The 27,705-nt window shown below is 44.2% G+C and overlaps 1 protein-coding gene across 5 annotated transcripts in view; it reads left to right on the top strand.

Annotated features, from left to right (window-relative positions):
• BMX (BMX non-receptor tyrosine kinase) overlaps positions 1 to 27,705 on the top strand; it is a 52,609-nt gene that overhangs the window by 8,961 nt on the left and 15,943 nt on the right. For 4 of the 5 annotated variants that reach the window (XM_047075932.1, XM_047075930.1, XM_047075927.1 and 1 more), the window contains exons 4-14: positions 280 to 361; positions 5,051 to 5,170; positions 7,453 to 7,517; positions 10,916 to 11,091; positions 13,958 to 14,029; positions 14,693 to 14,746; positions 18,781 to 18,835; positions 20,314 to 20,393; positions 22,842 to 22,969; positions 25,944 to 26,018; positions 26,766 to 26,937. In XM_047075932.1, coding sequence (XP_046931888.1) covers positions 280 to 361; positions 5,051 to 5,170; positions 7,453 to 7,517; positions 10,916 to 11,091; positions 13,958 to 14,029; positions 14,693 to 14,746; positions 18,781 to 18,835; positions 20,314 to 20,393; positions 22,842 to 22,969; positions 25,944 to 26,018; positions 26,766 to 26,937 — 1,079 coding nt within the window. The remainder of the gene's footprint in view (positions 1 to 279; positions 362 to 5,050; positions 5,171 to 7,452; positions 7,518 to 10,915; positions 11,092 to 13,957; positions 14,030 to 14,692; positions 14,747 to 18,780; positions 18,836 to 20,313; positions 20,394 to 22,841; positions 22,970 to 25,943; positions 26,019 to 26,765; positions 26,938 to 27,705) is intronic. The other variant, XM_047075928.1, reaches the window with a different exon arrangement.

Here is a 27,705-nt window from a genome sequence, read left to right on the forward strand (position 1 = left end):
GGGCATGTATGCTGGGACCTCTGGGACCTCAGTGTTCACGAATGTCAGATGCCTCATTGCCATGATTTTCCCAAATGTAGAAGTGTCTGGGAGAAAACAAACTGGGGGGGGGGGGGTGGAGGATAAAAAGAACTAGATTTTTTTTATCTAATTCCAAAGGTATTGCATATTTCATAAGCAAACTCAACTTTTCTTTTGGATCCCAGAAAATGTGCAGTTGCCCCGGAATGAACCATGGATGCAATTATATCTCAATGAACCCAATCTCTTCCTTTCCAGATTGTCTATAAAGACGGGCTTCTCTATGTCTACGCATCAAATGAAGAGAGCCGAAGTCAGTGGTTGAAAGCATTACAAAAAGGTAATTTGGAAAAGTCATAAAAGATAGCCACCAATTGAGTTCTGTTGAGGCTCCGTGGAGGAAAGATACGGCAGTAAAAGGACCCTCTGCCAAGGGAGAGTCCACTGCTTTTCCTAGGAACCTCAGAGAATGGGTCATGCTCATTCTCATTTTGCATTCTCATTGTTACATGGGGCGAGCCTGTGGATCCGATTCCCTTCCTCCCCGCTCCCCACCCACACAGAGCGGCTATTGTGTCCTCCCAGCAGCGCGGGGGAAGCCAGACCACCTGCTCTCCACCTGCTGTGCCTTTACCAGGGCAAAGTCTAGGTTCTCATGGGGCCTGTGGCTACTGGACTTTGGATGTTTACAGAAAGTTCTATCTAATACTTACCAAGTACTCAATATCTGCCAACTACTGTGGCAAGTACGCTGTAAAATATTTTCTTAAGTAATCCTCTCGACAGCTCTATGGAAGGGGGTAATATTATTCTCCTTTTCTCAGATGAGTGGAATTAAAGAGACGTGGCCGGTGTCGCGTACCTAATAATGGAGAACTCGTAACTTGGTGGCCCAAACCCAGCTTTTGAACCAGGGCAGTAGAAATGCTAGGCAAAACTGGGGATTTAATGAAGCTTCTACTCAGGGATTCTTAGGCTGCTCTGGTGACCACCTTTGGCAGAAGAGACAAAATGGTTAGTAATTTCGTGCTATGATATTTTTCCCTGGGATGTTTTTATTTTAAAGGTAGGTCAGAGTGTGAGGACAGTATATGACTCAAATGAATGACTCTATTGGTGTGATTTCAGGTACTAAGCCCCCAGGCAGGGTACGGTTTTGTTTTAATTCATTTAAGTTTTAGATGCGGGTTCTTTTTCCGTATACTTCAAATTATACCACTGTAGACGACGACTGACTTTGGTGCAAATACATCCTTTTTTTCTTGTTCCACACGCAGGACTTCATCTTCCCTTTGCACGAAAGAGTTTAGCCCCCTATTCTGTAGGTCGAGTGGTCTGGTGAGGGGAGTAGCCTCCCTCTACCCACTACCAGCGGGGTGAAATGAGAAGGGCATCCCTCTTAGAGACAGACAAATCCGCGTCCAAGTCCTGCTTTGCTGTGTCACCTAATAAAACCATCTCATGTCTCTGGATCTCAGTTTCCCAACCTGTGAAATGGGAGATCACATTTCTTTTTTCCTCGAGTGATCATGAGCCACACACAAATGACGCACATATACACTAAAGTATACTCCACACCCACGTGAGCCCCTGTGGTTATAGTGGGGCCTCCAGGAGGGGTTTGAGATACTCCCCACTCAGTCTCCTTTGGCGGGGGGGGCTTCGTAGGAGTAGTTGCTATGTAGACACCTCCTGTGTGCAGCTATCAGTCATGCCCTAGAGTCCTTCGTGGGTCCTTCTGGAACTATATATGGCAGGCAGCTTTGGGTTTGGCCCTGGGAAGCTCGGGTAAAGGCAGATGGAAAACAAAGCAAGGCAGGGACAGAGAAGCAAAGGTGAATCTCCTAGCCCCTCATAAAACTTCAGAGAGGCCCTATCACCAGGGCCACCACATGCACAGTAAGCCATCTGTATCAGTTAGTAATGCTTGGGGGTGCAGGTAAAAAGACACTAAACAGAGGCACCTGGGTGGCTCAGCCGGTCAAGCCTCCAACTCTTGACTTTGGCTCAGGTGGTGATCTCACGGTTCGTGGGTTCGAGCCCCGCATCTGGCTCTGTACAGCATAGAGCCTTTGAGATTTTCTGTGTGTGTGTGTGTGTGTGTGTGTGTGTGTGTGTCTCCCCCTCCCTCCCTCCTTCCCTCTTTCTCTCAAAATAAACAAACTTAAAAAAAAAAAAAACGACACCGGACGCTGGCTGAAACAAATGCACATTTGTTCCCCTCACACGGTTAGCAAGTCCAGAGGGAGATGGCCCAGGGCCAATGCAGCAGCCCAGTGAAGTCGGGTAAAGACCCAGGCTCCTCCTAACCTTCTGCTCTGCCCTCTGGGAAAGGCTCTGGGAGGCCCTGGGAAAGGCTCTGAGCTTCTCCACAAGCGTAACCTGCAAACTTGTGCACGTGTCATACTGGCCAGAACTGTATCCCACGGCCATTTCTACGTGCAGGGGAGGCTGGAAGACAGTATCTGGGGTTTGCAGCCTTCATGCTGGAAAACAGGAAGAGAGAAGGTGGGTGAGATCGGCTGTCAGGCTGAAGGAAACAAAAGAGGAGCATGGTATCAGCTGTCAGGCTGGCCAACCTGCCACAGGAAAACAAAGAAGTTTCCTCACTTAAATCCTCTCCCCTATGAAGACTTTTTGTCCATTGTTTAGCTCAGGTATTATAAACCGAGGTGGCGCTGGAGACATAGAACTTTCCAGATAGTAACCTATAGTCGGGAGGTTTGGGCTGACTGAGTGGGGACTCAGGGAGCGTCAGCCACCGTGGTTCTGAATTCAGCTGACCAGATGTGGATAAAGCGTGTCCTTTCCAAAAATGAAAACGGAAGGGGGGTTGACAGGGAAGCTGGCGTCTGTGCATTGGACTCGAGTAGAAACAGCTTGGGGCTGAGTCTCAGAAGTGCTACTTGCTAGGTCTATGACCTTGAGCAAGCTACAGCACCTCCCTGCCCCTCGGCTGTAAGTGCCATGACAAGAACAGATGCCTGCAAGGCTGTTGAGTAGATTCAACGAGACGATACATGTGAGGGGAAATATGGAAACTCCTATGTACATGTTAACAGACACGAGTTCCTCTTCTTGTCATTATTAAATGGTGGGAGTGTCACAACGTGGACTTTTGGACTCGGTTGGAAAAGAGTTACTCACCCAGGAATTGAAATTCATTCGTGCAGTAGGAAGTAACAGGAATCCTGGCCTGGTGGGGTAGGGGTGGGGGGCAGAAGGAGCCTGGAGAGTAGGAAGGCAAGTAATATGCTCAAGGAATTGCAATGGCCATCTGGGGACCAAGGTCAGAAACTAGTGTGTTGCAATCTTATTTTTTAATGTTTATTTATTTTGAGAGAGAGAGAGAGCATGTGCGCACACAAGCAAGTGGGGGAGGGGCAGGGAGAGAGGGAGACACGGAATCCCAAGCAGGCTCCATCCTCAGTGCAGAGCCCGACCCAGGGCTCGATCTCACGACCGTGAGATCATGAACTGAGCCGAAATCAAGAGCCTGATGTTTAACCGACTGAGCCACCCAGATGCCCCTAGTGTATTGTATTCTTAACCCCATTTGCTTTTTGTTACTTCTGTAATAATTTCCCTTTAGTTCCCATTAATATTTAGTAAAGTTTTTTTTAATGCCAGCACTTTCAGCTAAGCGGAGCTGAGCTAAACTAAGGGAATGATAACACTAAAGCCTCCTGTTCACTGAACACCTGCTCTGAGCCAAACTCTACGCTGGATGCTTTACATACATAAAGATTGGATATGATCCACTGACCCAGCCAAGCAGTTCTTATCTCCAAACACTTCCTTGAATCAGAGCAGAACTCTCCTGGGACTAATATAAGGAGTCCTTAAGATGAATATAAAATCAAGAAGAAAAGAATTGAAGTCACATATAGAACCAGCCCTCCCCACCTAGAAAACCTTCTTGAACTAATCTCTACTAAGACCTCGTGGGTTTCTCTGCTGTATTTTGAGAGAGGCTAATTTGGTGTAGACATGGGATTCTACTCCAGTATTAGAATTTCATTTCTCTGGATTAAACATTGCCCTACTCCCGTATATATATTTTTAAATATGCACATATTCCTAGAAAAGGGGCCCCACAAACCATTCGTTCTTTAGTGTAAACAAGTCAAAGCCATGAAAGACAAAGCAGGGATGAGGGATGGTTCCAGATCAAGGGAAACTAGAAAACTAAATGCCATATGTGATTCTGGATTGGATCCCCAATCAGAAACAGTGAATAATTATAAAGGGTATCATTGAAACAGTTGGAACAATATTGAATATAAAATATTCAGGAAGACTATTGTATCATGTTAAGTTTCCTGAATTTGATAATGGTATTGCGGTTGTGTAAGGGACCGTTGCTGCTAACAGAAGTTATGTGCTGAAGTATTTATGGGTGATATTTTCTAGGTCATGATATCTGCAACGTACTCTCAAATGGTTAACAAAACATAACAACTTAAAAATTTTTAATAATAATAATATGTATGCACAGAGAGAAAGATAAAGCAAATGTGGCAAACAGTTAAAAATTGATGAATCTGGGTGAAGGGTATATGGACGTCTGTTGTACCAGTCTTCAAACTCATCGGTATGTTTGAAATGTTTCAAAATGAAGAGTGGAGGGAAGTACATGTTCCTGAGAACCTTCTTTCCCTCTTGCTAAGATTTAGTCCTATCCTCCAGCCTCCTACAAGAGAACACCATGTACCATACCCCCCTTACTATCTTTACAGATGTATTTCTAACACCCTAGATCACCGAGTTGATCCGCATATACATTTTCTAGTTTTTTTGGGTAAGGCTGATACAAGTTATTGTGTCGTTCTCACTATATGCCAGGTTCAACGTTTTTTTTGGTTTCTTGTTTTTTTTTTGGCTTATTAACTTCTGAGTGAAAGACATATCCTTCGGGAACCATTAAATAAGGTTTTCATTGTTCTGTGATAACAGCACTTACTGAACGTGTTTCTTCTCTTGGGCCAACGTTTGCTCATGCTGTGTTTTCTTCCTGCCTGTTCCCCAGAGATAAGGGGCAACCCCCACCTGCTGATCAAGTACCACAGTGGGTTCTTCGTGGATGGAAAGTTCCTGTGCTGCCAGCAGAGCTGCAAAGCGGCCCCAGGATGTACCCTCTGGGAAGCATGTAATGTGACCCTTTTGTTGGGCTGGACCCGGGGTGGACGCTGCCCCGTTAGGCAAACCTGCCAAATTCCATAATAGCTCACCAAGTTGGGGAAAACAAGATGTGCCAGATTGGTTGACATCATGAAAATCCAGCCTCAAAAAATGCTAGCGGGCGGATGAAGCCCAGTTCTAGAGTCGATTGAGTCATGTTCACTAAAATAATAACAATATTAACATCTGGCATTCTTTCATGAGAAAGGTTTTTTTTTTTTAAATTGGAATCATGAATCAATCAAGCTGTTTATTTCCTCCCATAATTCTTCCCGGTTTAACATAAACACCAAATGGGTAGAATGTGGTGAACATATCACCATGGTTCATAACCCTAAAATAATAAATCAGAAAAACCACCATTCTGTAAAAAAAATATGTCAAAGGATAAAATGTAACCAACACTTTTAATCACCATAGATACCAAAGTGACGGACAACCTAATTTTAAAAGGCATATTTAAAGGATTTGCCGTTTCTGTACGTGTTTATTGGTTTCTTAATAACATCACAGAAGGTAGTGAAGGGTTTGCCTTAAGTGCAATCAGATTCTGTCCAGAGTTATATTCCTAAGAAAATCTGCCTGAGACTTTATCTGGGGACAGAAATGAAAGCCCATCCAGTGGCTTTGAAGGGTTAACAGAGGGAAAGAATTAGGTTGTTTTCTGCTTGTGCCCTATGGGGTCCCCTTCCATCTCCAGGATACTTACATGAGGCAGTCCCACGTATTTTAGACGTGTATCACTGTTTAGCAATATTGAGTTGCACATAAATTAAAAAGGAGAACTTATTCTGGGAGCGGTTTTACCAGTCTGGGCAAAATATGCGAGGATTCCACCTTTAACGAATTGAATGAGATCAGCGGTGTGATCCCACTTCATGAACTGTAAGACACACAGGGACATGAGCTATTATTCAACTTCACTCCATCACGGTATTCACCCCTGACAGTCACATTGATGGCGTTACTAGTAATTTGGCAACAAAATCAATGAATAAATGTTCATTGTGTTTTCCATCTTAATTAGACTACACAATGAACATTTATTAATCTTAAGTATACCACGTTGCCCTTTATACTCACCAATTATAGTGATTTAATGAACTATATAGAAATTGTTGTCTATGGATCCTCCCTCCACTGTAAGGGACTAAGGAATAATGTTTCCTTACAGCATTAATTATCTCCCGCACTTATTCTGTTCAAGATCTGGCATCATTACCCAGCAGGCCAGATTCTAGCTCTGACCTTACCACCCTAACTCCCTGGGAAGAAGCGAGGGAAAAAGGCCAGAGAGAGCACTGCCTCAGGATTATCTTCCTAGGCTCTGCCTGGATGGCATCTGCCATGCATTCTGGGTGCCACAGGCTCTTTGCCAGCCTCTGAAGAAAACTATAGAATTTGCGGGTGCTGTGGCCCATGAGCAGCTATGGTATTGTCTATTTGCCCAAGTAGAACTTCCTGCCTTGGCCTTCTCTGCTGAGTTACAGGGCAGCCCCTGGGTACAGTTACTTGGAAGGAGACAGTTGAGAGTCTTTGCTTCCTTCTGTCTCCAAAATGCCCTAGACCACTCCTTTTCTGGGGCACATGGCCTATAAGTAAGTTTACCATGCACCCCAGTTTGTTTGCATCAGTCTCCTTCTGCAGCTGGGGACCTGGCATAATTATTAAAAGCTACCGATCCCTGTAAGGAATGTTCCAGCTTGGTTAGTACACCACACGGCCACTGTACTTACAAGGCACCTGACGGCTTCACCCTCATGGCTGGGCATCTACCCACAGGTGCAAGTGGAAAGAGAAACCAACAACTACCATAAGAAATGAAAAAAAAAAAGCATAGGATAGGTTTGTTCACTCATAAATCAGCTACTTACAAGCATCTTGTATGCGTTACTCCAAGAGGAATCAGACATGGATTCTGACCCCAAGCCTCATAGGTATTACCCAACGAGATTAGACATCTGTACTTCAAATACAGGGTAGAAATGAGATATAAATTAACAGTTTAAAGGATTGAGAGGAATCTGAATTTTTTATCTGTTTGGGGAGAATACTGATCACCAGAGGCGGAGGAGTGGTGTTCGAGTTGGGTGTTACACGGGAAAGTAACAACATCACTACAAAGGGTGCGTCTGAATTCATTTCATCTGAAGCACTGATCACATAAGCTAGTTCATTCTTTTCATTCATGACACTGGGTGCTTGCTTTGTTTAAAGTTCCTTCTGATACGACTTGGCTTTGCTTTTCAGATGCTGATCTGCACGTCACAACCCACGAAGAGAAACACAGAGCTCCCACCTTCCCAGACAGAGTGGTAAGTCAATATTAACAAAAAAAAAATGTTTGCATAGTCAGGATATATTACATAAACCATGAGTTGCCGGATTCAAGAGTGGAAAATATGGGCCTCATTCAGACTGCTCAGCAAAGAGAGGGAAACCGTGAGTTATCACCAAGAGCAATGGCAGTATCAAATGATACTGTTGTAGTTAATGCCTTTTCTAACCTATAAGCACATAAGAGTCACCAAACAATGGGTGCAAGCAGGAGAAGTCCTTAAGATGGCATCACATGTAACAGGCAGCTGTTACTTACCGCCATGCCTCCCCCAGCACCAGCATGGCCAAGTCTGCCTCATGTGAATATTCTAGAGAAGGAATGGATGGGCACAAGCAGAAGTCTTTCCCTCCATTATCCCTTCAAAGCCACTCGGTGTGCTTTTTTTCTCTGTCTCTGAACAGAATCTCCAGGAGATGCCACAGTTTTCTGGTCACTCTCCTTTGAAACAAAATTTCCCAATGACTCGTAGTCATGGGAAGAACCTCTAAATTGTCCCATCCGATGTTATAATCCTACCACTCCAAACATCACTCTGAGTGACAACTCCTCCCCTTCACATGGCTCAGATGGAAGCCTGCTTCGGGTGAGGGTCATGAAGAAGCTGAAATTTCTGACTTTTTCACAGTTGGGCCCCAGGGAGAGGGGGTCTGATGCAAAACAGTTATACGTGGCTGATCCCATCATGACTCGGTAGGGGTGGCTTCCGGGTGAGACAGTTTTCCAGCGCTGATTCTTTAGCCTCTGGGCAACTTGTGTGGGTTTGCCGCGAGAGCGCAGATCCAAATGTAGTTTTATGACAGAGGGAATGTCTTCACCTTTAGCTCTTGGGTTTCTGGTCCTCACATTTTGCTGAGCCAATTCACCCATCTCAGGAAGAGTTCCTTTCAAGATGGCTCCCAGCCAACCCTCTCCCCAGGGTGGACTTGGCCTCCAGGAAAACAAACAAAACCTGGACTTCTCTGGTTAGGACCACAGTCTGTGGCTCACTCTCACACGACAGGCTGCTGCTCTGCTTTTGCTCTGCCTCCCTGGGTTTGTAGCCTTCGCTCCTGCCTTTCGGCTTCCCGGGCAGGTGTCAGCCTCCTCGCATGCCAGAGGACACATAAAGTGGCCTCCCGATGATCCTCTGGAAGCCGTCCTCAAAGTAAAGGAGGGTCTCTACCCATCCATCAGCTCTCTGGTGTCTTGGGTACTTATTTTCAGCGGTACACATTCACACACACTTCTCCCTTTCCGGGTCAAAACCATATAATTTTTGTGAACCAGCATGCGGGACAAAAAGAAATCCACTCCTGGAGTAGGTTAAATCGTGTCAACTGCTTCTAAAGGAAGCACAGCCATGCTGAAGCCTTGATGGTGGACCCCCGGCATCCAGAACTGTGAGAGAACAAATTTCCGTTGTTTTAATCCACTAGATGTGTACCGATTTGTTATGGCAGCCTAAGGAAACTAATACAGTTCTGAAGGCTTGAGGGTTTTATTGTTATCGGCAACACTGCTATTTTGGTTTGGGTCCATGCTCTAGTCCTGAAGCTTGGAATTTATGGCCTTGTAAAACACCTAACAGCAATGTCCAGAATAAGCAAACCTACAGGGACAAGAGGTTGAGAGGAGTGGGGCCGGGACAGAAATGGGGAGAGGCCGCTAATGTGCACAGGGGACCCACAGGAGTGCCAGCAAGGTGCTTGGACCGGATTGTGGTGGTGGTTGCCCGACTTGACAAATTTACTGAAAGTCACTGAATTCTACCCTTATGAAAGGTAAATTTTATGGTATGCAAATTCTAATCCAATACAATTTATTTGAAACAAATCTAAGAGCTGGGGATAATTTAGGAGCCAGAAACCACTGCATCTAATCTCTGGCCAGGAATTGTTTGGGAAATGTGCTGAAGATTATCAGGCCGGCACATCAGTGGTCAAGGGTTTCTAAGTCTGTTTTGATTGTAAGTTGCCCTAAGGGATCAGGGATCAGAGCGAGTATCGTGAAAAGCATGTTTTCCTTTGTTTCGTTTTTATCAGAACATTCAGGAGAGAACTTACTTTGCGGAGCTGAGGAAATTAAAAATCCACCTTCTAGCCGGTCTGTTCAGATTTCCGTTTAGGGAACTTTCCACTGCATTTATCTCTGGGCAGAACCACGGCATAGCTCATAAACAGCGGTGTCCTGCATAACTAAAATTTCCAGGATGTCGATCCCTGAAAAAAAAAAAGTAAAAATACAAGTATGAAAAATTAAATTGAGAGCTTATACATTGTTCTGTGAAGTTTTAACTGAAATATAACATGCACTTAGAAAAGTATACAAGTCCTACGTGTTTAGCTTGATGCCTTTTCACAAACGGAACCCATCTGCGTAACTCTCACTCAAATTAAGGAACAGCACGTCACAGAATCCCAGGGGTGCCATCATGTTCCTTTTTGGTCACTCCATCCCCCTGAGAGTAATCACTAGCTTGATTTATAACTTCATAGATTACTTGCTTGGTTTTGACCTTTATATAAAGGGAATCTGAAAGCATAGAGCCATTTATTATCTGTCTTATGACTTTAGGGTATGGTTGTAGTCGATTCTCATTGCTGTATACAATTCTGTGTGAGGACACCACCGTGGTAGTTTCATTGCTGCTGTAACAAATTACCCCAAATTTTGTGACTTAAAGCAATACGAATGTATTCTCTTGAAGTGCCGAAGGTCAGAAGTCTAAAATAAAATGGGCCCACACGGCTGTATTCCTTCTAGAGGCTTTAGGGGGAAAAATTTTATCTCCTTGCCTTTTCCAGCTTCTTTTCCAGCTTCTAGAGGCGACCTACATTCTCGGTTTCTGGCCCTCTCCTCCATCTTCAGGACCAGAAGGGTAGCATCTTCTGCTTAGTATAAAATATGTTTATTCTTTTACCCTTTTAATGGGCATTTCGGTTCTTTCCGGGTTTTATCTAATTGGGATAATTCTGCTGTGAACATTCTTTTACAGGTCTTTTGATTTCAATGTTGGGTGTGCATATAGACTTTCTGGATCATAGGGTATGTGCACGCCCAGCTTTAGATCTTGCAGATCTATCTTCAGTGTGGTTATGCACCCCAACCAGTAAAGCGTGAGCGTTCCAGTTGCTCTGTCCGTATCTTCGCCAATTCTTAGTATCGGCCGTTTCTTTCTTTTCTCTTTTTCTTTTTTCTTTTCTTTTCCTTTTCTTTCCTTTTCTTTCTTATTCTTTCCTTCCTTCCTTCTTTCCTTCCTTCCTTTCAGTTTCCTTTCTTTTCTTTCTTGCCCTCCTTCTTTCCTTTTTAAGAGCTGATATACTTGGCCTGTTAGTTCCCAGTGCACAAATCTGTGCCTCACTCTGATATATTAAAATCTCTTCTCCTCCAAAGCTGAAGATTCCTCGAGCGGTTCCTATTTTCAAAATGAATGAACCATCTTCAAGTACCACTGTCGCCCAGTATGACAGTGACTCCAAGAAAAACTATGGCTCCCAGCTAAACGTCAATTTGCAGCATATTCCAAGAGAAGACTGCCCTGACTGGTGGCAAGTAAGAAAACTGAAAAGGTAAACAAGCTTTTCGTGCAGCTGCCCGCATGTAGGGTAGAGGTTACCTCGCTGCCTTGGACCCCAGCCTCAAAACTGTCCATGTAGGCCTTGGCTGTGCTAGGGCTGTCCTCTCAGGAAACGCTCAGTGCTTGAGCCGGGAGCCTGGGCCAGCGGCAGCCCCACTGGGACAGAACAGCATAGGCTTTCCATTTAGATGATCTCAACTGTGAGCTAAGCAACACTTGTGCGTTTTATTCCCACCTCTTTCTCTCCCCCTTTCCCCCTGATAACCTTATGTGCCAGAACTCGGAATCTTTAAAATATATCCTTTACGTGAGACCATGTAGGGTGGGCTAACTTTTGTAATGTGCTTACAAATGACAAGTAACACTCCCGGCGAGGCTTCAGCTGCCCTCTCAGGATGTACACCACCACCTCTCCTGACAGGACTGGCCTCCTCGTGTTTTTGGGTTTTTTGTTTTTTAATTTTTCACATTTTGAGAGAGAGAGCGTACATGCGTGGGAACGGGGAAGGTGCAGAGAGAGAGAGAGAATCCTAAGCAGGCTCCATGCTGTCAGCGCAGAGCCCCATGAGGGGCTTGATCTCATGACCCTGAGATCGTGACCTGAGCCGAAATCAAGAGTCGGACGCTTAGCTGACTGAGCCACCCAGGTGCCCCGGGTCTTCTCACGTTTCTAAGCCAAAAGATGCCACCTAAAGGCAGAATTAAAACTGCCTCGAAAGACAGCACCTAAACTGCATCCCGCCAGGGACCAAAGCAGCCCCATCCGTGCTGCTCAGTAAAGACCGAATTGAATCGCAAGACGACAACAGAGAACGGGTCAAGGAGCACAACATCTCTCTGACTCCCCAGGCCTCTCCTTTCTTTGTTTTCTCCCTCGGGCTCTGATTCTTTTATTCTTTCCATCCTCATCATTTTTATCTAAAGCAAATGCCTCACTGTACCCACGATACAGTCCTGGGCCACAGAGAACTTGGAAGAATGTGAGGGAATTCCTGTAGTTGCTTTCGGTTTAGCAAGTTGTGGTACCTCTCGTTTCAAAGTGGAGCTAGAATCCCGGTGTGTTAATCTACACCGGCTGCCTGAGGGGACGTGTTACATTTATTTGCCCGCAACCCAGTGTTCCTGTGGAAGGAGACCATCCATAGACGCAGATCCTAGCAGAGTGGGTGTCACGTCAACTTTGTGCCAGGTCCCCTCGCTGCCGGAAGCCCCGGGGATTTGCCGAGGAAGGCGTGCGGCGAAAGCGATCAGTATTCAAATGAGCAGTCAGCACCACTGAGTCACAGGAGCTTGGCAGGGCCCCCAACTCCTGGATGGCCAGATCCTACCTTTATTGAAAATATCGACATGTCATTCAGCATGGATTTTTTTGCATGAATTTTTATTTAAAAAATATTTCATGAAAACACAATTTATCTTGACTGCTGAGTTTTTCTGACACCCCTCAAGATGTAGTCCTGACCTTGGATTTTTCCCTAGAACTTGAGAAAGCTAGTTATCTGAACAAAGAATTGATTAATCACTTCTTTGTGTGAGTAGCATTACATCGGTGAGTGAATGATGATAATTGCTAAAAGGTCTTCATGGAGATTGAATTTTTAAATGCAGCCATGATTCTCACCTCATGTAAGTAGATAATACTTTTTATCAATTATCCTCACTCGAAGTGCTTTTTAATTTTTTCTGAGTAGTAACATAATGCATGCTTTCATGAATTGCACAATACCCAGCATACATTGCTCTAGAATGTTCCGTAGGAACATGTTACTGTGTATGGAGAATTACTTCAGATCTTGGACATTTTTTCCTATTTAAATACATGAGGATATACTTAAGTCTTAATTTGAAAAAAATATTGAATGGTGATAAAACATAACCTACATTTTACCATCTTGGTCATTTTTAAGTGTGCAGTTCAGAGGTGCTAGGTACATTCTCACTATTGTGCAACCTACCCGATTATTTTGAATGTCTGTGTAGTGTTCTATTATACAGATAAACCTAAGAGATACACTATCAATGGACATTCTCCGCGTGTTCTTAAAAACATCAAAGCTAAATAAATTGCTTAGCGCTTTAAAATAAGCTCTGTGGGGCACCTGCTTGGCTGAGTCAGTAGAGCACACGACTCTTGATCTCAGGGTTGTGAATTAAGTCCCACATTGGGCACGGAGCCTACTTAAAAAATAATAAAGTAAAATAAGAGTTGTCTTATGAAGAGATGGAAGTAAAAAAGCCACGCTAGTGAGCAAAGCTCTTTGGAAGGCAGAGAGGGAGGCATTCCAGTGTTGTGGTTTTGAAAAAGAGCCTGAGATCTGAAGGCAAGCAGGAAATAGGTCCCACATTCCAAACAAACCAGCCTCTAGACTTGGAGAGGTAGGCACTTCCTCATGCTCCGCTTAACGCCCAAGACGAAGAGGGAAAATGATGCACGGCAGAGGGTGATGAAGATCCTGCGGGAGCACGTGTGTCCACGTGGAGTTAGAAGTTCAGTATTTTCAAGGCTTTTAATTGCAATCGCAACAGCCAAGAGGAAAATTGCATTTTAAAATATATAAGGGACCGAATGCTTGCATATCTGTAAGAAAACCAGGGCAAACCCACCCAAGATGATTTATTAATCCAACTTTTCTACTAACAGTTCTCTTTTGTTTAGGAACACTGTCAAACTACTGCTGGTTACTGGGGTCCCCGCAAGGACAAAAACGTGAAAATGACTCATTGGCTTAAATTCCCAAACCAAGTGAAATGGACAGGCCAAAATGTTAAATGAAGCTAGAAGATATCTAACACAACTATTTGTGTCATTTAACATTTATAAATAAACATAAATTTACGAAATGTATCTTTTGTCATAGCAGTGAAGATTTCGCATGTGGCAACCAGAGGGAAAGGACTGTCGTAAATCACAGCACCTCAAAGATGTCATGGTAAATCAAATTCAGATATTCCTTTATACCTAGGATTTGCTTCCATTTGCAGGAAAACTAAGCACATTTGCAATCATTTTGCAGCTAGACTTCATGTTTAAGGTAAACGCAAACCAAAAAAATTCACATACTTTGCCCCTCTGAAACCTTAAGTTGGTCTGAGCCGATGGCTCATGGGTTACACTTCTCCTCGCACTGATATGTCCTGGCCGTTGGTCGTGATATCCACTGGTGTTAGCATGAACAGTGGAATACGTGGCTCGGGCATCTCTAGGAGGAAAAACCACCTAGAGTTGAGTAACTCTTCTCTAAGAATTGCTCTCCACACAACCCAGATGCTTTTTTTAATGTTATACTACAGCTGTCACTGAAGGCATTCATCTATTTCATGAGCCTGCTCTTCAAAAGAGTCAAACAAACCCACATTCCTGGGGGCCTCCCGTATCAAAGAGCCATTTTCTCATTAAACTGGGCATGAGCTCAACTTTTGAGTGGTTCTCTCTTCGCTTTGCAGATACCTCCCCAGGTACAAAGAGGGAACCCTAAGGGTCTAAATTTTATTTATGGGGTGAAAGCAGGGAGGGATTTGATATTGCACTGCTAGGTGATTGCATTATTTCTTGGTGGGTTTTTTGCATTCATGTTGTTTCCTCTCTTCCTAAGGGGATTCCCCGAGTCAAGTTCATCTGAAGAAGAGGAAAACCTGGATGACTATGAGTGAGTTTTGAAAGTCCTCTGTATTCCTCTAAAACTAACATAGATGTTTCTATTCTATTCTTCCCCAAAGGCATTAAAGCAGATGGCTGGGACTTGCTCAGGAGGCTGTATTTACAAGGGTAAACTCATGTGAGGTTCTGGGCCATTTATCTGGATGACAGGTGATAATGAGCTAGATTGTTACTAAGGGAAATATTTTTCCTCAATCTGGATCATCTAACCTAGCTATACATATTCATTGGATTTATCGTATACCTGGAGTTCCCTTCATTTCACTTTGTCTTCGTAGATACAAGATATGACATTTAGACAGAGAAACACTGCACTATTGAACATTGTACCTGGGGCGCCTGGGTGGCTCAGTTGTATAAGCATCTGACTTCAGCTCATGTCATGATCTCCGGTTCGTGGGTTTGAGCCCTGTGTCAGGCTCTGTGCTGACAGCTCAGTGCCTGGAGCCTGTTTCAGATTCTGTGTCTCCCCCTCTTTCTGCCCCTCCCAGAGCATGAGCTCTCTCTCTCTGAAAAATAAATAAACATTAAAAAAAGTATTGCACCTGGACATCAGGCACAAACCAGACTCTTCTGGGCAAATACAAATGTGTGATCACCCCAACTATACTGAGACAGGTTGGTCTGAGGGGCCGTTAAGATCCTTTCCAACATCTAAGACTGAATCCTTCTACAAATAGGGACAAATAAGTCCCCTGAACTTTATTTAAAATTGGCATTAAGGAGAGGCAGGAGTGATAGGACAGACTGCGTCTCTTAGACACCTACTACCCAATGGCGGCTAAGTTGCTCGAACACCAGGATTATACTGTTTTTAGTTGTCTTTGTATGAGTGCTGTCACTGATGTATTGCCTCTAGGTACAGTGAGAGGTTTTATGAAGTACGTGACACTGTTTCGACTCTTTGTCTTACCTCCAACCCAGCCTGGCCCTAGCCATCCGTGCCACGTTAGGGAAGACAGGCTGTATGCCTTAAACCTCCACAGTGTGGCCTTTTTACCACCTTCTGGCTCCCCTTTATCTCCACCTTCTTCCCCAACATCCACTCTCAGGAAAGCCTCTGATGGAACAATTCAAACTAAGTGAGAAACACCAGCACAAAAATTATCCAAAGATGGGAATGCAAGCTGGTGCAGCCACTCTGGAAAACAGTAGGGAGGTTCCTCAAAAAATTAAAAATAGAACTACCCTACGACCCAGCAATGGCACTACTAGGCATGTATCCATGGGATACAGGGGTGCTGTTTCGAAGGGACACATGCACCCCCATGTTTCTAGCAGCACTATCAGCAATAGCCAAAGTAGGGAAAGAGCCCAAATGTCCATCGATGGATGAATGGATAAAGAAGATGGGGTATATATCCACAATGGAATATTACTTGGTGATCAAAAAGAATGAAACCTTGCCATTTGCAACTATGTGGATGGAACTGGAGGGTATTATGCTAAGTGAAATTAGTCAGAGAAAGACAAAAATCCTAGGACTTCACTCATATGAGGACTTTAAGAGACAAAACAGACGAACATAAGGGAAGGGAAACAAAAATAATATAAAAACAGGAAGGGGGACAAAACAGAAGAGACTCATGGAGAACAAACTGAGGGTTACTGGAGGGGGTGTGGGAGGGGGGATGGGCTAAACGGGTAAGGGGCATTAAGGAATCTACTCCTGAAATCATTGTTGCACTATATGCTAACTAATTTGGATGTAAATTTAAAAAATTAAATAAAAAAAAGGAGACGGGGGGGGGGGGGGGGGGGGGGGGGGCGCCTGGCTTTCTTAGTCAGTTGAAAAACAAACAAACAACAAAAAAAAATATCCAAAGATAATAGCACTTTGACAGATGACAACCAAAGGGAGTGACCTTCTACCTGTGGGTTTTAGTCGTTAGCATTTCAATGAAGTGGAAGTCTTCCTTTGCTTTGGAAAGTCCTGATCTGACCATAAAGACAGTCTCTATCTGCATCATTTCTAAATTCAAATGGTACGTGAGAGGTGTGCATTGGGGAATCCATCAGGAAAGACCTGCCCTCTTCAAAGTCAAAGACACGCCGCAGGGAAATCAGATCCAGAGGACTGTGTGATCTGGGGCTCAGCCCCTTGCACTGTGCTTGGTGCCCCCAGCTTCTCCCTCTATCAGTGGCCCTGAAGCATGTGTTTTGTGGCCAGAACTTCATGAGCAATTCTATTCTGTTCTACTGAAGGCTGAGTCACCGAGGTTTAGGTGGAATGTCACACCTCAGGGCAAGGCCTAAGCCTCTGCTGCTTTGACGCTGACATACTGAAATCTTTTTTAAAAACAGAGTCAGACCCCAGCAAAATGACGACACAGGCAGAGTGTACATGCGTGTATGGGGGGGAGGGGCTTATTCACAATCTCACCTTGCTTCTCCAGGCTTCCCTCCTTATTCCTGACCATCTCTGTCTTCTATCTCCCATGGAGATGTATTCTCAATCATGTTCCCTGAGGAGTCTCTTGGTTAGCTGTGATTAGCTTAAATATTAAGTAATAAATTAAATATTAAAGTAAATATTAATTAATATTTATTAATTAATTAAATTTATTATTTATATATTTTTATTTATTTTATTTTAAATTAATTATTAAATTAATTTAATTTAATATAATTTAATTAATTAATTAAATAATAAAGTAAATATTAAGTAATAAAATGATCGGTTAATATCTCAAGTTTTAATTATATAGTATCTATAAAGGTAGAATTAGAAGAGCCTTGTTTTTTAGAAGAGACTTTTAAACTTCTCAAATTCAACCCTCATCCTAATCTTACAAATGGGTAATTCCAAGGTTAAAAAAGGCTAAGTGGCTTGTCCAAAGCCGTACGACTACTTATTAGGAAGTTATGTCTAGAACCCAGAACTCCAAGCTGGCTGATGGCTCTTGCCACTTCATTAGCCTGCCCACCAGCTGACACTTCCATCCCCCGCCCCCCACAGCACACCCTCACCCTCAGGCATTTCTTCCCTCCTCGGGTGTTATCTTCTAGCAGAGGGTCCTTGTGAGCCCCAAACCCATGCCCCCTCCCACCTCACTCCCTGGTCGCTTCCCTAGTATGACATTTCTGCCAAGGCCAAAAGACTACAGACATCATTGATCCCACGTGAGAAACAACTCTGTGGACTGTTGAGCTCTCCACACAAAGTAAGACGTGATGCTCTTGGCTAACTCAGTGAAACAGGCAGTATTTAAAGATTACACCCGGCTATCCCACATCATCTTTTTCTCGGGTGGCTATAACTCTTACTGTCTTAATATAACCAACCACAGGGGCTTATGTATTGCTATCCTGCAAATAAAAAAGATTTGTGAGAAAAGCATTTGCTTTGAAAATGGATGCTATAAAGGGTGCTTCTATTAGATTATTACAAGAAAAATATAGGGTTGAGGGGCTGCCTGCGTGGCTCAGTTGGTTAAGCATCTGACTCTTCGTTTCGGCCCAGATCATGACCTCACGGTTCCCGGGATCGAGCCCCATGTTGGGGTCTGCACTGACAGCGCAGAGCCTGCTTGGGATTCTCTGTCTCCTCTCTCTCTGCCCCCCTCCGCTCACTTGCGTGCTCTCTCTCTCTCTCGCTCTCTCTCTCAAAATAAATAAATATTTTTAAACATGTAAAAGAAAAACATACAGTTCAAAGACAGGAACTTTCATCTTTGGCTACCCCAGCTTTCCCAGTGGGATATTCTTCACTGGTCTAATCTCTGGCTCTCGCTCAAAACAGCGAAACACAGAACTTAGGGACCAGCTAGGAGGCCAACGGTTCGTCAGCGCCAGCCCGTGTGAAAATACAGACATGCGGGCCCCACCCCACAAGCATCGTTAGGTGGTGGAGACTCCGGAATCTGGATTTTTGAAAAGCTCCTCAGGTGATTCTCTGGAGCAGTCACGTTGGGAAGTCCCCGAGGGAGGCCGACACCTCCTTTGACCCGCCAGAAGGTGGGGTCATCAGCGATGCAGTCAAAAACCACTGACTCTCAAATACGCAATTCTTTCTCGTTGCAGCTGGTTTGCAGGTAACATCTCCAGGTCACAGTCTGAGCAGTTACTGAGACAAAAGGTAAACAGTCGAGTTTTTACAGTAGCCTCTAAGACTCTCTCCCGCTGGGCCCGGGGGGTGGGGGGGTGGGGACGCGCTTCTCATAGAAAGCGGGGGGCTAACCATACAGTCACGTCATCACGGGGTCCGCCCCCTGGGGTACCGGGCCCTTGCCATTTAGCCGCTTCCTCTGCTTCCAGTATCGGTGGTTTGAAACCAGATTGGCCATTTCTCAGCCTTCTGTGAGGCCCGCAGTCCTGAGGCAGGTCTGGCTTGGGGCCGCTCAGCTACCCCCATGTAGCCGGTGGATGGACGGGGAGGGGGCGGTCAACGGGGTGCCACAGTCCTGCTCCGCGTGGCTAACGTGGGCTTCCTCACAGCGTGGTGACCTCAAGGAGGTGGCAGGAGAGGAGGGCCCCGTAGTTCACCACAAGCACTTGCTGAGTTTGTGCTTTGGGCACGCTTGCGAATGCCCTGCTAGCCAGAGCAGGTCACGTGGCCCGGCCCCAGCCTCCCTGTGGGAGGGGGTACACAGGGCCACAGTCGGGGGCATGATTTATCGGGGGGCCGTCTCTGGAACCGTCTGGCCCAACGCCGACCCTGCTCATTAGCACCTAAACCAGAGTACAACAGATGTAATAGGGAATAAATCTCCCTGGTTTTGTTACTCAAGGCATGAAATCACCAGGAGCAAACTCTTGCCCCGCACAAATGACGCCTTGATACAGTTCAACCTAATAAAGCACGCCAATGATGTCTCTGAGGGGGGACTAGCGAGAACGTGGTGGCCTCACTGCCTAACTCGGGATCCCGTCACATTCACAGGCTATTATCTGCTCTTTCTGAATCTGGATCTGCTTAGAATTAGCACAAGTCATTAAGAAAGACCAGTGGAGCATGGGGCTTTAACAAACGATTTGTTCTGCATCTCTGGTTTTCTAATAGCTTCTAAGGGCATGATACGGTGATATGTGGTTTTAAATTTTATTTCTGAAAGATTGAAACGTCAGGCTGTGATGGAGAAAACTGGGGCACCTGGGTGGCTCAGGCAGTTAACCATCTGACTTCGGCTCAGGTCATAATCTCGCAGTCCACGAGTTCAAGCCCCGCGTCGGGCTCTGTGCTGCCAGCTCGGAGCCTGGAGCCTGCTTCAGATTCTGTCTCCTTCTCTCTCTGCCCCTCCCCTGCTCGCACTCTGTCTTTCTCTCCCTCTCTCTCTCTCAAAAATAAATAAACATTAAAAAAAGAGAGAGAGAGAAAATTACCAGTGGGAGTTAGAAACTAAGAGGAGAGGGAGAGTCAGAGCACACAGGGTAGGTCTCAGAGCCGAGTGAGAGGACGAAAGGTCAGCTGTGGGGCCCCTCTGCGCCAGCTGTTGGATGACCTGTACCGTCAGTGACCTTTAACATGGACCTAAAAGATCGATCTTCCTACCACCTATAGTTTTCGAAAACAACAAAAATGTTCTCTGTTCCTTCCACACTTTGCTTCCTTTGCAGGGAAAAGAAGGCGCATTTATGGTTAGAAATTCCCGCCAGGTGGGAATGTACACAGTGTCCTTATTTAGCAAGGCTATGAAGTAAGTATGACAGGGATTTCTTTCTTTTATCTTTTGTGTATGTCCTTTGAATACGCTGGCCATTTAGTCACGTTTTGGGATGAGACACCGCCTTTAAACCCTGGAGTTTGGGATCAAAGTATTTCTATTGAATGCGACCATTTGTCATTGCCTGTCCCACCCCCCCACCCCCACTTTGCGAGGTTGTTCTCTAGAACAACGCCAGTCAACGCTTGGTAAAGGAATCTTGGGTTACTCCCCTCGACTTGGCCCTAAGCCTAAAGAGAGAAAAACAGCAATGGAGCCTGTGAACACTCTCGGCCCTAGCCACCTGCTGACCTGAGACACCGACCCCAGCGTCTGGTCTTCAGTAAGTCTTCCCAGTGGGGGGCAAAGCTGGCAGAAAGTTGAATCGGTGTATCTGTGTTCCCGGGACAGTTTCCTTCTGGGGTGCTGTCCTCTTTGCATGGTTACGAGTTCTGCTTTGAAGCCGCACCTCGGGGGCCAACTCCTGACTCTATCATGTCAAGGCTGTATGACACCGAGCAAGTTTCTTAACCTCCGTGCCTCAGCTTCCCTGTTTGAAAAGGGAAAAATAACACTGACTATTAAGTTCTCTGGATGAAGGGAGTTAATTCACGTATTGGAGCACAACAGTGCCTGGCACAGAGTAAGCACTTAATAAACGAGTGGCAGTTACCATCACAGTTGTTGTTCTCGTGAAGGAGTATATAAGGCACCCACAGTCACCACCACCCACATCGGGATCCCCTGCTAGAGATTCACAGTCCACTTTCCCATCGGCTGCTAGCTCTTTTGTTCCTTCTAATCATCCTGTGAAGCACCGGAGAAAGAAATGGTTTTGTGCCATTTTACAGATGAGAGGTCTGAGGTTCCAAGAGCACTCATGAAGACGCACCACAAAATTAACACGTGACCCACTTGAAGTCAGGCCTTCGACAGCAGAGTTCGTGTTCTTTTGACTATACACCTGTGTCTACATTGAGAACCCCAGCGTTCGGAGATAAGAATCTGGCCGAATCTAGATTAGGATCGCTTGAAAAACTATTCCTAATAAAAACATTTCTTTTGATGGTTGGATCACATCACCCTTTCCCTTGGGGCTGTCTCCACATACCGTACCTACCCTTGGTACCTACATGGGGTTTTGTGGGTAATAGCTAAGTGATTAAGAGGTAATTTTATTTTGATACATTTTTTTATGGAGTATGCATCTCCAAATTGAGAGGCCAGAATGTACCCTAAGCAGTCACACAGCATTTTCCAATGCAGGAGGCCATTCCGGGTCCATCTCATGGAGGAAGCTGCACACCTAGAGGCTGGCCAAAGCCAGCCCAGTAGGAACTGGGAAAAGATTTGGTTCACTCAGTATTAAGAGCTCTTGACCCGCCAGCCCTGCAGTTTCAGCCGAACTTCACATCAGGAGTCCTCCTAGTCAAGACCCTTGACCCCAGATTTATCTCTGAAGGTGGCCAGGTAGAAAATACAGCAGACAGATGAGGACTCAAATGGAAATAATCCAAATTAGTGAATATGGAAGCCTTCGTTTACGAAACATCATAAATGGGCTTGAATGAATTTCACGCTGAGACCAAGAGCAAAGTGGCCATTTGCCACAACAAACCACCGTTTTTCCTTTTTATGGGTGCAATTTTGACTAGGCTGGCACTACAGCAACAACAATTTATCAGCGGTTTCTTATGAACCAAGCATAGTGCAAATTGCTTTATATAAAATCTTTATAACAACCAATCTTTATAACAACCAGATGAGGTATCTAGCGAACAGGAGAACTGGACGAAAAGCCCAACTCTTGACTGCTAGGCCATACTCTAAAACCTAAGACAGACATATTATTCCCGATTAGCCTAAATCAGCGTGCCTTGACTCACCACTGTGTTCCAAAGGTAGAGTAAAAGGAAAAACATGTTTTATGTGGCAAAGGTACAAGTTCATATGAGGAAGTAAAGGCACCCCTACCATTTCATCTTGCATGTTCCATTCCCAAAGAGCCTCCCGCCCAGGCCTGGATGAGAGCACCCTCAGCCTAATCACCCTTGTCTCCCACGTTTTAATCTTCATTATTATCCTCAAAGAGAATTGGTGTTCAGAATAATGATCCTGAAACCCTGCAGGGCTCTCAGTCATCAAAGGAAGCTTCCAGTCTTAGACTTCCTAAGGGAGGAACAGTGCCGAAAGTTGGAATTTTATAGTACACGGATTCTCTATGGCACAAAAGATACACTGAGTTGAGAGAGGAGCTCTCTTGCATAATTACCAATTGTCATGGATGGCTCTAGAAAACCAAGAGATGTCAAGACTGAGACTTCCCCTCTGACTTCCCTCTCCAAAATTTGTAAATGCCATCTGAAGTAATTATTTAACCATGATTTAATCAAGCTTCAATTGAGAATGAAAAACATTCTAACATTCTTTCTTCCTTACCAGTGATAAAAAAGGAACTGTCAAGCATTACCATGTGCACACAAATGCTGAGAACAAATTGTACCTGGCAGAAAACTACTGTTTTGATTCCATTCCAAAGCTTATTCACTATCATCAACACAATTCAGCAGGTAATTTATTTCAGTTGTTCTTTTACGGGTCCTTGTTGATAAATATCAATTTTCTTGGGTACTATGGATCCTCCTAACATTCTTAATCATATCGGGAACCATGAAAAGTAGGAACAAAAATGCTCTCAAGCCATATACCTGCTGTGATTTTTAGCCTATGTTTCCTGGAATATCACATCATACACTCTAAGATGCCAGAAAAATGAAGTTGTGTGAGTTGAGTGACTGAGAAGTAGAGATCCTTGGGGCGCCTGGGTGGCTCAGTTGGTTAAGTATCTGATGCTTGATCTCTGCTCAGGTAAGAATCTCATGGTTCATGAGATTGGGCTCTGTGCTGACAGTGTAGAGGCTGCTTGGGATTCTGTGTCTCCCTTTTTCTTTGCCCCTCCTCTGCTTGCTCTCTCTCTCTCTCTCAGAAATGAATAACATTAAAAAAAAAGTAGTTAGAGATTCTCTTTACAAAAATATTTGCAGTCTTGTTCTGCTTATAGGAATAAGTTGATTACAAACTTCAAACATAAAAATATTTACATTGGAGCGAGAACCTCCATGGACAAGTTGTTGTCTATTCTGACAGAATTTTTTTCTATGCTGATACTAACACTTATCATTTATTATAAAATTTTTTTAATGTTTATTTTTGAGAGAGAGACAGAGTGCAAGCAGGGGAGAGGCAGAGAGACAGGGAGACACAGAATCTGAAGCAGGCTCCGGACTCTGAGTTGTCAGCACAGAGCCTGATGAGGGGCTCAAACTCACGAACCGTGAGACCATGACCTGAGCCGAAGTCGGATGTTTAACCAACTGAGCCACCCAGGTGCCCCTATTATTTATTACATATATAAATAAATTATATATGTATATGTAAACACATTATATTTTACAAAGGTGAGATCATTCCACACAAACTACTTTTCAGCTTGCTTTCTTTTTTAAAAAAATTTTTAATGTTTCAATTTTATTTTTGAGAGAGAGTGTGCACGAGCATGAGTGGAGGAGGGGCAGAGAGAGAGGGAGACACAGAATCCAAAGCAGGCTCCAGGCTCCGAGCTGTCAGCACAGAGCCCGACATGGGGCTGGAACTCACAAACTGTGAGATCATGACCTGAGCCGAAGTCAGATGCTTAACTGACTGAGCCACCCAGGCGCCCCAATCAGTTTGCTTCCTTTACTCTACATGTCTTAGTGGTCTTTCCATCCACATACATGTAGCTCACTTTGTTCTATTTAACCACTCATAGGATTCTATTGTAGAATCACTCCATAATTTATTCACCTAAACCTATGTTGATACATACAGTATTTTCACGTTATAATTGGTGGTTTCAATGCACAGTCCTGTACACATAGCTCTGTGTATCTGTATTAGTGTTTCTGTAGCCAAATTCCCTAGAAGTGAGATGTCTAAGATAATGGTTAAGAACATTCAAAATTTAGACACTTTCCAATGCTTTTCAGAGATGTACACTTCCACCAACCGTAATTTCCTTCATCCTCGCCAACACTGGGTACTATTACTTTTTAGATTTTGGCTAATCGACCAGCGAGTATATGTATAGAAATCCCTTCTAGTGGCAGTGTTAACTCACCCTGAGGGGTAATCGTTTCACAGTATATACACACGTCAGATCATCATGTTGCATACCTTAAAGTTACGTATGCCGACAACATCTCAATAAGCTTAGCAAAAAAGAAACTAAAAACAAAGGAAGTCTCCTCTAACTGTCTTTTCTCGACTAGTGCCACTTATGGGCAGTGACTGGATGTACTTCCAACAGTGAGTAAAAATAAGCTGTGGGCTCAGCGTCAAATGTGTGCAAGTCTGACTAGATTACTTGCGTGTAGGTGACCCAGCCTTACTCCTGGCTTTGATTTTGGCTCTTGTATTTTTCCTTTGTCCCACTTTCCTCGACTGTATATTTAACCTCTAACACCTAGAAAGTACCCTTTGGAAAAGGTATTGTATGAACAGACATCTCCAAGTAGAACGATTTCACTCCAGAAGATGCACAAGAAACTCCACAGGGTATAGAAAGAAAACATTAAAATGTTTCTTTAGATATTTCTAAGAATCTCATTCTCTTAAGTTTTCTATCGTGAGTGTATTTTGTGAATCACATCATGTGTCAACACAGCAGCCATTGTATGTACATATTTTGCAGGAGTGCGCTCATCTTTTTGCCGATTAAAGGTTTGGGACTTAAAACATTCGGAGACCACACACTCCGAATAAATAAAATAAATAAATATTTTATTTATAAAAAGTAAATAAATATGTAGAAAAAGGAAGGAGAGGTAAAGGACATCTGTGACAGCTCCCAGGACTTGGAAAATATCACACATTTAAGCAAGAAACATTTTTTTGAATGAGTTCTTTCAAAACACTATAAATACTGTGATTATTTTAACCCAGCTTTCTCATTGCTTGATGTAAGCAATTAAAATGACTTGACCATTTTATGCAACTTAGTAATAGGTTCCATTTTTAAAAATCAAGTGGTTTGCTTTTTATTTTGTGCCCTTCTGTACTGTTTGGAGTTTGTAAACCAAATACACGTGCCACGTGTACATGTATTTAAATATAGGACTATAAAAAGCAGAGTAAAAATGGGAAATTTTTTTTAAATGGAAGATCCCATCAAGGAACCAACTCTATGGGATTTTTAAAAATTACCTAAAGTTGTTTTACTCTTTTAATTTTTGCTTTTACATTGAGCTACTTAGTCGAGTCAAGCAAATCAATCCAATGCAGGATGAATATGGTCAGAATGGATCCTCCCTCTCCATCATGACATCCTGAACTCTGTGCTTTTCCAGCTACTCTGGAGAGAGCACGAGCAGAGGTGTGAACTGGTGTGAACTGGTGTGATGGGATGGGATGGGATGGGATGGGATGGGATGGGATGGGATGGGATGTGATGTGATGTGATGTGATGTGATGTGATGTGATGATACCGTGCTGATTCCATTGCAGGCATGATCACACGACTCCGCCACCCTGTGTCGACGAAGGCCAACAAGGTTCCCATCTCCGTGTCCTTGGGAAGTGGTATGGACACACACTTGAGCTCTTAAACTCCATTTCCTACCATTTCTGGTTAAAAAAGTATATACGTATTTACTAAAAAGAAAAGAAGGAAGGCCAGAAGGAGGTCTGTGTTCAGGTTGTGCCAGGGAGGGCTACAGTTCTAATATGTTTGACCATTTTCCAGAAAAAAAACAAAAACAAAAACCCCACAACTTTTCTGTACTCTGGAACTAACTCTGTAATCTCCTCAGCCTTACCAAAAAGACTGTCAAAGTTGTCCTGTTATTAGACCCAATCACCAGCCTCTAGAACCCCATCACCTGTCCTTTCTTCTTCTGGGATTCTGGGCCCGTTCAGGGGAGCCAGTGTTCAACCTTGTGTATTTAAGGATAAGGACATCCACCCACATCACAGTTTAGTTTGCCTTATAAGAGAATGTAATGATATTTTTTACCAAGCTAAGAGCATCGAGCACGTTTTGACACTGGGTGTTTCCAAGATGCCTCCAGTTGGCAAAGTGTTCTAAGCCTTTTTGTCAATAACTGTAGCTGCTTCATGAACAGTATTGTCCTGGTGGCATTATCGTATGGTCTCATAGGTCATAAGACCACACCTCGAAGGGTTTTTTTTTTTTAAGTGATCAACTTAAAAAGTCTTACTGTTCTATGTTGCCAATGTGAAACTCGTTGGAGAAGAAACCACTTGGGAAGCTGTCAGCCCCAAGGCCTTCTACTTTCATCCTAAAGAGTGTCTGTCTTGCCTTACTAGGAATATGGGAACTGAAAAGAGAAGAGATTGCCCTCCTGAAGGAACTAGGAAGTGGTCAGTTTGGAGTGGTCCACCTGGGCAAATGGAAGGGACAGTATGACGTTGCCATTAAGATGATCAAGGAGGGCTCCATGTCAGAAGATGAATTCTTCCAGGAGGCCCAGACCATGATGTAAGTTTCTTCTGAGGAATGGCAGTTTGGCCCTTACCATGGGAGGACATTCATGCTAACAGGTCTGTCCCTAACATTTGCAAGGCCTCGAGCAAGACTCCACACATCATAGGTATATTTAGAAGTTATAAATCAAGCTGACGCACCTTTAAATGAAATCGGTTCTATGCTCCTCTGACCAGTATACCTTCATAACAATCTGAGAGGCCATATTCAAGTTTAGAATTCTCAAGACTCTTTAGAGAAACTAGCCTCTGGCCCATACCACTGCTCCCAACTCTACCCCTCTCCTTTCTCCTCCCACCCCCAGCTCTGTCCTGCACTGTACTCAGTACTTACGTGTAGACATAGCATTCAGTACATCCGGGCTCCCTCTGTGTCTCCCACAAACAACTATCCATCAGCGAATGATCTTGGTTAGGGGTAAGGCACACCAATAGCATGGTTCACTCTTAGCATGACTGGCCCAGGAAGAGTCTACACAGGTCCTGGAAGAGGCCTCAGGACTATGTGGATGGGGGATTCCAGAGTCTCGGTACCCCAAGGGTGATCGAGAAAAAGGGAAGCATGGGTTCTGAGCTTCCTTGTCCTTTGGGGAGGTGCATGGTGGGATAAGGAACAGAATGGGGCCCTGTAAAGCACAAGCCCAAGGGTAGGAGCCTCTAGTGGCCAGGGCTAAAGCAATACTGAAAACTAACGCCCTACGGGCAATATCCTTTTCCTTTCTGGTACCTTCAGTACAGTTTGACAAAACTGCTTTCTCGCCCT

The sequence above is a fragment of the Lynx rufus genome, unplaced genomic scaffold (genome assembly GCF_022079265.1).
Source record: "Lynx rufus isolate CCGP_SWC_20201006 ecotype Redwood Valley unplaced genomic scaffold, mLynRuf1.p SCAF_14, whole genome shotgun sequence".
NCBI lineage: Eukaryota > Metazoa > Chordata > Mammalia > Carnivora > Felidae > Lynx > Lynx rufus.